The sequence below is a fragment of the Protopterus annectens genome, chromosome 4.part0 (genome assembly GCF_019279795.1).
Source record: "Protopterus annectens isolate FY-2018-M chromosome 4.part0, PAN1.0, whole genome shotgun sequence".
NCBI lineage: Eukaryota > Metazoa > Chordata > Ceratodontiformes > Protopteridae > Protopterus > Protopterus annectens.
The window spans coordinates 656,929,199-656,940,906 of NC_056733.1; the positions used below are offsets into that span (position 1 = coordinate 656,929,199).

The 11,708-nt window shown below is 35.9% G+C and overlaps 1 protein-coding gene across 1 annotated transcript in view; it reads right to left on the reverse strand.

The window, feature by feature from the left end:
- ACAD10 (acyl-CoA dehydrogenase family member 10) overlaps positions 1 to 11,708 on the reverse strand; it is a 1,588,826-nt gene that overhangs the window by 96,294 nt on the left and 1,480,824 nt on the right. The window contains exon 20 of the mRNA XM_044068620.1: positions 8,764 to 8,841. Coding sequence (XP_043924555.1) covers positions 8,764 to 8,841 — 78 coding nt within the window. The remainder of the gene's footprint in view (positions 1 to 8,763; positions 8,842 to 11,708) is intronic.

Below are 11,708 nucleotides of genomic sequence, written 5' to 3' on the forward strand. Positions count from 1 at the left end.
GATCACAAAACTGCAAATTCCGAGTGAAATGCTGAAATTCTCTCTAAAATTCAGAAGTCTTTTTGCAAGGTAACTTTACACTTTACACTTTAACATGGCAAGTTATGTACCCACACTCCTGCTATGTTTATACTAACTCTGGTATTACTGTATCTTGAAGGAATTCTATGAGATACTGCAATTTTGATGTTAGCATACAAATAACAAACCTTGCAGATTTGTGATCATACTCAGAAGTGTTGCCTTGCACTTCTGCCTGGTGAACTGTGCGGAAGTCTGCATCAATTTATATCCATTTAAATTTAATTTAAATCAAGGGCATATATTGGATGTACATTTAGATATTAGTGAAACTAAGTGGCAAATAAGGTTAAATGCCACTAGTTATCCTGGAATTAATGACCATATTCATTTAGCCCCATTACTAAAGTTAAGATATATACTGGGCTAAAATTTCTGCCACAAAATTAGTTTTTATCTAGACACTTTATAAACTTATATTGTTGGATTAACAAATCAAATTATTTTATTATTCATTTTGTACTGATTTTATCTTACAATTTTTATATGTTTATTTTTATGTAACATTATAGTATGTTTTTATTACGGTTTTAGCTAACATATGCTTTTAGGTATATGTATGGTCTGATGGGTATGTGTCTTTAACTTTGTGGGAATGTAATTAATCAATTAACCTGGGAGTGTTATAAAGGGAAGTGGTTTCAGCATGATGTGTTAGTTCTGATGAAGTTTGTATAAGTTCAAGATGAAACCTAGGTCAACTTGTCTACAATTGTGAATTGTGTGTCTAATAAATGGTATATTTGAGAAGTTCCTTGGTTGGACTGATTTGGACTGATCGAGTTTCCGTGTAAGAATATTGGTTCTTTAGTTTATCTGGATTTTCAATTTATATCCTGTTCAGCTGAGAATAAGTCCATTACTACTTTAATTTGTGTGAGTGTTATTACCTTTTGGTCTTATTATTCTACATCACTTTGTTCACTTTTTGTAATTTATTGTTGCGTTCTTTTTTTAAACACCTTTATTAAATTATCACTTAAGACATAGGCACACATAGATTAATATAAGAGAAACAAAGCATATGAACATTTTTTTTATTTACATACATTACATATATGTTTTCTTTCTTTATAACCGCATTCATTTAGTCCATCATTATATAAATTATTAATTTTCTGCTTTGCCTTAAACATCAGTCACTCCTCTTCTTCCTGAACATTATTCTGCATGTATTGCTCCCACAAATTCCATTTAGTTTCCCATAATTTGTTCCTTTCCTTTTCTAAAGATCCAGGAGCTCTTCCTTCCAGACCTCGATGAAAATGGGATTTACCCAGTTGAACTTTTCCCAGCCAACAAAGGAAAATAAATAAAAAGAATTTCCAGTTCTTTTATCTCTTTTACAAAATTCAGTACTTCAAATACAGTTGGTTTAAATTTTCATTTCCATTTTTTTAATAATTGCTTTAGGCGTGAAACGAATTAAACTTAAGGCCTTACTATGTCTAGACAATTCAGATCCTATGTCCCAGCACAAAAGAAATTAATCAATTCTTTAATTGCAGGCATTTGCTCCACCAATATTTATTACTGCGTTCTTAGTAATTAGGCACTATGTTTGTTTGTTTGTGTCTTTCGGCTTTTCCCGGTTAGGGGTCACCACAGCGGAACTCCGGTCCGCTAATGATTGGCAATAGAGTTTTACATGCTGGCTTGCTGGGCTTAACGCACAACCTTCAACGAAGGAACGCCCATTCACGCATGTCACCACACAGAAGATGCTCTGAGAATCGAACAGGCAACGTCTAACTGTGAGGCGACAATGCTACCGCAGCACCACCACCGCAGTACAGTAATTAGGCACTATAATAAATTTAAATGAAAATGAACTTCAGAGATGAACAACAAAGATGAATGACACCTTGTTCATGTGTAGCACGCTTAGCCAGATAAACATGCTTTCACAAGAACAAAAAAGATACAAGGTGATATTGCATGAACCAATATGATGGCCAAAATAAAGTGAAATGACTAACAATTAAAGAACAGAGGCAGAAGTAGGAGTTGTGAACAGTAGATATCTAAGAGCTTTAGAAAGAAGAATTATTTTCACTGTAAGGTGATCAAGTTATGGAATACATTGTCAGTGATCAGCAGTTTGAGTTTTTGCACAGCTGCAAAACTCCAGTGAGGGAATTTGCAATGGCCTGTAGCAAAGGGGATCTTCTCACTTCTGAAAAGAGCAGGTCAAGCAGACCTCCCCCCAAAGCACAACTGGTGGTTTCCCCAATCTCCATCAGAAAATTCAAACCATTCAGTGTGCCCCTGAGTGTGAGCTTCACTCCTCCCTTGCCAGAGCTGCTATATAAACCTTGGTCACCTGGGTCGCATTCAAGGCCCCATCCCTCTACGCCATGTTGTCAGGCTCCATTTATACAGGTTAAATTGAAGTGTAATAACTGTAAGAACACTTATAAAGAATGAAAAGTGGTGAGCTAGTTGATAATTTTAATGAGGAGATAAAAAACATACCATATTTTAATGGAACTCAGTTATCCTGCAATATGTTATCCTCCCCCTTTTAGTCTTCTTATATACCACTGTTATGTCTCCTAAGTTCTAGAAAAAATGTAAATAAATTTGACTACTGTTGGTCAGCTTTAAGTCCTGTAAATAAATTTGCTTTAATGGGTCTTTTCACGACCTCAAGTCACAAAACAGTAAAAGAAAAATAACCGAATATATAAACTCAAAAATACAAAACCTTTAATTCCTAAAACCACAAAATTACAGTAAAGTACCACCACAATAAAGATGAACATTAGTAATGTAGTATGACAGAAGCATAGAGTAAATTAAACAGAAGAGCCATTCCACAAAAACTTTCTTGACCCCCAACTCTCTGAATGGGAAATTCAAATGGAAAAACCAAATGTTTTGCACATACGTCAGGATCACAGTATGTGTGAATCCTTTTCTAACCCTTTCATTGTGGCTGTGTCATGGGGATAATTAATTCCTACAACATGGAAAATTATGTGGGGGGAGGGAGAAAATGTTCCTGCAAAAATGCTTTTCTGGAGTTGTCTCCTGCAGGTTGACAGGCATATTTTTCAATAAGTTTAATTTGCCAAGCTGCAGTTAGCACATATTGTAGGGTAATCCAAATTTACACTAGAAGTTGTGTTTATGCAGAAAGGACCCTCCCCCTCGCACCCATAGATTACAACTAATAAATTATTGTAAACTGGAGACTGCATAACCTCAGAGAAAGGAAAAATATTTAGTTTTCAAAACACATCAATTTCTCTGAGATTATTCAATTTTGGGGTTAGAATAATTTTATATTAAGGGTGTAGAGGGCACCATAATTCATGCTCAATATGCAGAACATAGCTATGTCTCCAAGTAAAACTATTTTTAGCCACATTACTGTATGTTGGCCTACTAAAAATGGCAATTCTAAAAATAATTCTTAATGAATGTTTAGGCAGTTTCCAAATGTTATCAAAAATACACAGAAGTAAAGTTGTGTTATTTTTTTAGCACCTTTACTGAATTATAACTCAAGACAAAGACAAATATATATTTATAAAAAAGAAAACAAACCATGTTAACATGTTAGCAGTTATAAACATTATATATCACATTTACCCTTTTATACAATCATCAATCTAACATTGCATAAATTGATTAATTCCTGCCTTCCACTGAACCTCACTCTTCCTCCAAAACATTCTGCATGTATTGTTACATGTCTTGTTTCCTCCTACCCTTTTCTAAAGATCCCACTTCCAGTTCTTTTATCTCACTTATAATATTCATTACTTCAAATACATTTGGTTTAGTCTTAATTAACATCTTCTAGTAATAGCTTTTTTGGCAGCCACCAGAATTACATTTCACAAGGCCTTATTATTCAGATCTTGTGTCCTAGCTCAAAAAATTAAAAATTATTTCCTTAATTACACCCATTTGATCACCCAATATATCCGACAGAGTACTCTGAGGGAAAATTTAAAGTCTGCCAACTCAATACACTTTCAAAACATAAGTTCCCAGTTACCTCTTTCTTCCCCAGTACACCTTCACCATTTACAGCCTACCTGAGGAAAAATTCTGTGGACTCTGCTTGGGATATAAAAAATTCCTATGCAAACACTTTCAAGCTAAAATCCTCAATCTTCTAGACTTTGTTGTACTTGGGAGTCATGAATATGTTCTGCCATTGTTTCCTTGTGAACTGCTTAGCCAATCTCTTTTCCCAAACTTTTCTAACATTCTCTGACTGATTCCTTTAGTTACTTTTCAATATTTTATATGTCCTACTAATTATCCCTTTTTAACAGCAGCTTATGTTCTAGATTCAGCTAAAAACTCTACCAGGGCAGGTTTTTCACTTAGGATCCCCCTATTCCTTTCTCTTTGTCTGTACTCCGATATCAATCCTGGAGAGTCAAGGCAATCTCTATCCTTCAGCTGAAATATATTCTTGACCTCTTCCCATTCTATTACCTTTCCCACTAATTATTTGCTCTAAATACCTTGGTTCCTTTGTCAGGTTTCTCCAGTAAGTTCCAGCCCTCTCTTGCCTATTCTCTGTACCCATAATTGCAGTCATCCCTATTGGCAGAATCTCCTTTTTCAATTTTTGTGTTGGCTTAGTTCCTGGAATACTTTCTGCTATTTTATGAATATAATGTTCTGTATGGCTGTTGTTCTAAGGATCTGCACTCAAAATCTCACTATCTCCTTATTTCTTGAATTCCCATCTGCTTCACCATCATCCCTTTCCACTTTGAATTATAGCTTTCTGTTTGTGTTATGTATATGAGCCTTAAATGTGTAGCTCTAAAACATGAAGAATAGTCCATTTATTGTTCAATAACCACTGTGATTTCTACTCTGCAAGTACTGCTAAACTTTACTTTACTAATAAACTGATGTATAAAGACATAGATGGACGTAAGAGTTTAAGCCCTCCTACAAGTAGTGATTTTTTTTAGTGTAGTTCTTTTTCAATACAATCTAATTTACTTTCAGTATCTGAAATTACCTGAATGTTACTAGGGCAATTTATCACCCCTTTTGTGGAGCCTAACTGCTTTGTATTTCTATATACGCATCTATAATATGTTGTATTTGAAAATAAATTTTAGAATCCACACACAACTAATTAATTTGAATTGCTTTACTCCTACCTCATCTTATGTACTCAGAAAATGGTTTCCAATTATACTCAATATCAATATATAAACTTTCTATAAATTCTTCTTCCCTCACACTATGTTTAATTTTTCTGGCCTGCTTGTTTATTTCAGTTTTCAAAGTTATGGTTCAACTTCACACCATTACTAATTCATTAATTAATATATTTTGTATGTGGTTTAGTATGTTTATGACTAGAGTTATCATTATTTTTTTTGGTGGGCTTAAGTTACTTTTTGCATCAAGAATTAGAAGTTTTATTATTAGGACATGCTGCTCAACTGTTTATGTTAATAAAACAAGGATAAAGTGTATCTGTACCTTTAAATTCTTAAAAGGATTTTAATTTAATTGATTTAAAAATATGTATATAAGTGCTGGTTTAACGAATTAGTAACGGTTCTGATGAAGTCCCATTTGTTAATTGAGGGACGAAAGTGCTAAACCTGTTTGTATTTTAAGTGATTTTAATGGACTGCATCAGATGGATTTTATGGACTAAGTGTGGTTATTAAAGACTTTGTTTTTCCTGAGAACTCGTGGATCATTAATTCTAAAAGTTTTGGTGGTTCCCTATATACATTTCTTTAGCCTTGGTAACATTCCTTTTTTACTAAACTAAAACCTGAGCATTGTAACACTCTGTATGGGATGTAAACTGTAGCAACTGCTGCTGCATTTGTAGAAAGCAGTTTGCTACAGTTTAAAAGAAAAAAAAATTCTGCATTTTTTTTTAAAACTAAAACCTGTGAGCCCTAGCATTCAATGCAGAGTATAAAATGTAGCAAATGCTTGGTATAGTTGCAGCAAACAGTTTGTTACAGTTTAAAAGAAATAAAGATTTGTTTATACTACATTGAGAGGAAGGAAGGTTAGGGGCAGGGTGCAGAAACTGGACCAGAAAAGAGGGATGGGGGGTCTTGTTGTGCATCCGGCCATCTGGTTAGTGTGCCAGTAGTAGGAGTGGAGGTGCATGGATTAAATACCGTCCACAAAAAGACAGTCAAATGGCAACCTGCAATTTTGCAGGGGCACTGATATTTGTCACTGGCCCATGGCACTGCTTGAGCCAGCTATGCTTCTGGTTCCAGGGTTGTCTTTATTGTCACTGTTACACAAGCTACAGTATTGTTGATATCTAATGTGCAATAACCACAGGTCTCCTAGCAATCTTTTTTTTTTTAAACAAGAAAGTTTCTTTATTAAAGTATCACTTATGACAGAGGTAAGCATATATTTATATAAATGAAAACAAACCATACTGACACAATCCCAGTTGCAAGTATTTTCATCACAAACCATACTGACATAATCGCAGTTGCAGGCATTATACATTGCATATAATATACCCAATCATTGTCAGTCAAACATTACATAACTCATTCAAATCCCACCTTCTTTTAAACCTCACTCCTCCCCTGTATGTATTGTCCCAACAATTCCCATTTTTTTCTATGTAATTTGCTCCTACCCCTTTGTAAAGATCCCAGTTTCAGTTGTGTTACCTCTGTTACCATATGCATTAGTTCTAGTACAGTTGGTTTAGACTTTGATTTCCATTTTCTAGTAATTGCTTTTTTTGGCAGCCACCAGAATTAGACTCAGCAAGGCTTTACTATATTTAGGCAATTACAATTCTCTATCTTAGCTCAGAAAAATAATTTCCCTAGTTACATCAATTAGCTCATCCAGTATCTCTGACAGAATTGTCTGCATGGAATCTTTAAAGTCTGGCAACTCATTACACTCTTAGAAAATATGTTCCCAATTACCTCTTTCTTCCCCATCACACCTTCCAACATTTGCTGACTACCTGAGGAAAAATTGTCTGGAGTCTACTTGGGATATAAAAATATCTATGTAAACATTTTCCAAGCAAAAATCCTAAATCTTCTAGATTTTGATGCGTATTGGGAGACATACATATATCCCCCTACTGTTTCTTTGTGAACTGCTTATCCAATCTCTCTTCCCAATCCTTTCTAACCTCCTCTGATTGATTTGTATAGTTATCATACAATAATTTATATGCTCTAATTACTCCTTTTTTTAACAGCAGCTTCTGTTCTAGATTCTACTAAAAAACTCTACCAGTGCTGGCCTTTCATTTAGGAACCCTCTATTTCTTTCTCTTTGCCTCTACTATGATATCAATCCTAAATAGGGAAGGCAATCTCTAGTCCGCAGTCCAAATACATTCTTGGCATCCTCCCATTCTATTACCTTTTCATCTTTAATTACTTACTCCCAATACCTTGGTTCCTTTGTCAGTTATTGTCAAATTCCTGCCCCCACTTGCCTACTGTCTGTATCCCTAATTGCAGTCATCCCTACTGGCAGACTCTCCTTTCTCCATTCCCGTGTTGACTTAGGTATTTGAATACTTCTTCTTGTCACACTTTTTAATCAATGTCAATATCCATGTTAATTGATACTGAAGCATATTAATTCATCAAATGGGCGGCACAGTGGTGCAGCGGTTAACGTTGTTGCCTCACAGCAAGAGTTTTTCCGGTTCGATCCTCCCTGCTTTCGCATGGGTTTCCTCCGGGTATTCCAGTTTCCTCCCACATTCCAAAGACATGCGTCTGAAGCGTTTCTCCCAGGGCCTCCGCTGAAAATAGGCTCTGTCCTAGCTGGACTTTCCTGGACAACAAATGTTAAATAAATAACTTTTTATAGGCATAAAGTAACACAATTAACCATTTTTTGAGTTTCCTAGTTGAAGTTGTTAGTAAATGTTCCACGTTTTGCCCATTTGCTCCACATTATAAAAGGTAGTGTTCCACATTTAGAAGATGGAAGGTTGAGAGCTAAAAAGGGAAGAATAAACTGCACAAAGGGTTAGAAAAACAAGCAAATGCTGGACCTCTTTAAATACATGTTACTTGCAGTGAGCAACACACCAGAACTGGAGAGGGCAGCTAGAGTGCAGGACTTCATGGGTAAATATCTTAGAAACTCCTTCCTGAATAGAAAATATTTACACTAATGACAGAAAACTTAATATATCAGATTCTGTAGAAGGGCACACTGGGGAAATAAGCTTAAGGAAGCAACTTTACCTGATCAATCTAACTTGATAACTAAGACGAATCAAAACTGGATTTTTTAAAGCACAAAACAGGAACTGACAAATGATTCCTCTAACCTTGACGAAAAATGAGAAGATTATAAAAAAATAAGAGCCAGAAGAAAAACATTGTTCTCTGAAATTACACTTAAGAGATTATGCAATCAATTTTGTATCTATTATTTTAGTTGAATTAAATATCAAAAACTCCTAATAAATAACTTTACAATGAAAGAAAAACTGAACAGACATAAGGGGCAAAATTAAAGCAATTTACTAAAATTAAATAATGTAAAGTAGAAAATCAAAGCCATGCTGTTGCTTACTGGAACAAGTGTTAATTCATATCTATAGTACACTAACATTCCAGTAACCTTCTAGAATTAATTGTATAAACAATTTAAATCACTGCTCAATGCCAGTCTTTAGTTTTGCTAAAACAGGACATAGTCGCTTACCTGAATGGCCCTATCAATGACCCTTAATGCCATATTTGGTGCCACCAGTTTAATCATGGCTATCTCTGAAGCTGCAGCCTTGAATAAATACAGAAGAAAAAGATCAGTTAAAAAATGACAATATGAAAATACCTAAAAACTGTGTGTTGCGTCAAACAGAGACTTTTTAAAACAACAGAAAGCTACGTTTTCATCGTGTACAGTAGGTTCTTAGAATGTCAGAGCAAGATAATGACAAACCGTTCTACTTCCTATAATATCATATATACACACACACACACACACGCATATATATATATATATATATATATATATATATATATATATGGTTCTACCTGACTTCGCCGACAGCGCAGAAGAAGACCGACGGGAACTGAGCTGTGAAGATCGAAGTGAAGAAGAGAGACGCCGTGGCAGAACATCGACAATGCAGAAGACCGGGAAAGGCTGTGTGAGTAGGGCGGGTGTGACGCGACGGCGGGTAGGCGTGCGAAGTGGGTAAGACGGTCTGTGGGGATAGGGGTGGGTTAAGTGAGTTAGGGTTAGGTGGGTTAAGTGAGTTAGGGTTAGGGGCGATAGGGGTGGGTTAAGTGAGTTAGGGTTAGGGGAGGGAGTAGTAGAGGTTTAGTGTAGGCTTGTAAGAATGTTGGTGTGCTTGAGTTGTTTGGGTGGTTTGTGGAATGGGGATGTGTTTTGTTTCAATTGTTATTGTGGTGTGTGCAGTGTATGGGGTTTCGTGTTTGTGTACCGTCGGTTATTTCGTTGCCGGTTATGTGTGGTTTCGTGTTTATGGACTGTCGAATATGTGGTGTCGGTGATGTGGTTGTCGGTGTTGTGTGGTTTCGACTATGTCAGGTAGAACCATATATATATATAATATATATATATATATATATATATATATACATATAAACACACATTTATATATATATATATATATATATTTGGACATATATTTAATTCATTGTTCTTTAAGCAGAACTGACTTACGTGCAGCACTTGATGAATGAAGACTTTTAATAGGGACATGTCAGTATTTTCAAGAAAATAATTTTCCACATAAAAAGAAATGGTAACTCACAAAATGTAATTGCTACAGGAAAATGTAAAACTGCAAAGCTACTCAGGAAAAAAAAAACTCTGTTTTACATTGGTACTAATTTTAAAATGCCAGCATTTTAACTATATGTTGTTTCATTTTGAATACTGAAATTCTGGTAGTCCTGTGTAAATGATGTGTTACAGACACCTGTCTTGAAAAAGACTCACAAAATCAAAATAAGATAAGTATGTGAAAGAGAAAATGTGAATGCTGACCTTAAAAGATGAAAAGTGCTGTTCTTCATATGAAATATTGAGAGGATGCTCCAAGGGTTTGCCAAAAGCAGTCACAATAATCAGTGATGAATTCTGTAAGCTACTGAACAGAATAGCTCCACTTGAATGTAAACAGTTTTCTGGAGTGCAACGTGAATATGCCCAAACAAGCTACTGGAGCATAGCACCTTACTTAATGGACCCCAAAGTATCAGCATTAAAGTTAATTCATCCAGTTGTCAGCACTCCAATGGTGCCCTGTATCTAGATATCGCCGCATACCTTTCTGGATATAGTAACAAAAATAAGAACATTTTTATAATTTGTATTTGCAAACAAAGATCAATACTGTTTAAACCCAGCTGCTAGATGCCAAGTTATTGGGGACACCTTTATTCTTCAAAGGATCTTAGGTGATACCATGTGCACAATATTTATGTAAGTGTACAAATACTGCTAGTAGTCACAATTTGTATTTAATAAGAAAACACACAACGCTGAAGTCCAAGCACCTCTGGAACAATGTTCAAATGTTGAAATAAAAGGAATCACAAGTTGAAAAATATAAAAACACCAAGTATTTAATGATTCCAGTAACAAAGAAACGGTTAGTGGTTTCGTTTGAACAAGTTTCAAACTTCATCAGACAAACAATTCTACATGCATTCACCTTATGCACCTTGTATTTATAAACATCATCATTTTAACATGATTGGGGCGGCCACGATGGTGCAGCGGTTAGCGTTGCTGCCTCACAGCAAGAGGTTCTCCGATTCGATTCTCGTCTGGGGTGCCTTCTGTGCGGAGTCTGCATGTCCTCCCTGTGGTTGCGTGGGTTTCCTCCGGGTGCTCCGGTTTCCTCCCACATCCCAAAGACATGCAGTAGGTGGACTGGACACTCTAAATTGGCCCTAGGTGTGAGCGTGTGCATGTGTGTGCCTTCTGTGGAAGGTTGGGCGCCGGGCTGGCAACTCAACACTGTAAAACTCCACTGCCAATCATGAGCGGACAGGTGATCAGCTGTGGTGACCCCTAACCGGGAAAAGCCGAAAGAACAAGAAGAAGATCATTTTAACATGATCAACTGAGAGTTTCAAGAAAAAAATAAAGGGATTAAGAACAACTAGTGGCAAAATCATGAACTAGAGAAAAAATATTAAGAGAATCAGCATTACAATAGAAAAAGAATTAGACAATATGATTTTTAACATGTAGAACTGCATGAGGGCCTTGTAGACAAGCACAGTGTACATACATAGTTCACAGATAGAAAGGGGAAACATCTGCATGAACTATAAGCACATTTCACTCAAAGAAGCAAACACACACCTGCATGTATGTAGACTGACTTACACTAAAAAGTCACAAGCTCAATGATCCTAGGAAGTCACTGAACACAACTGCCAAAATGACTTGTTCACATAAGGACAAGATGACAGCTGGCTACTTTGACAAGTCTTGTGGGGCTCACTTCACTATTCAGCAAATGAAAAAGAGGTACTCTCTAATTTTTCATTGTAGATCACTGGCATAGTTCATGTGCACTATGTGAGTGTAGGTGGGCCACTTCAGTTAGGACTATGTGGCAGCCACAAGATCAACAGCTTAATTTCAACTCCCTAGTGTGA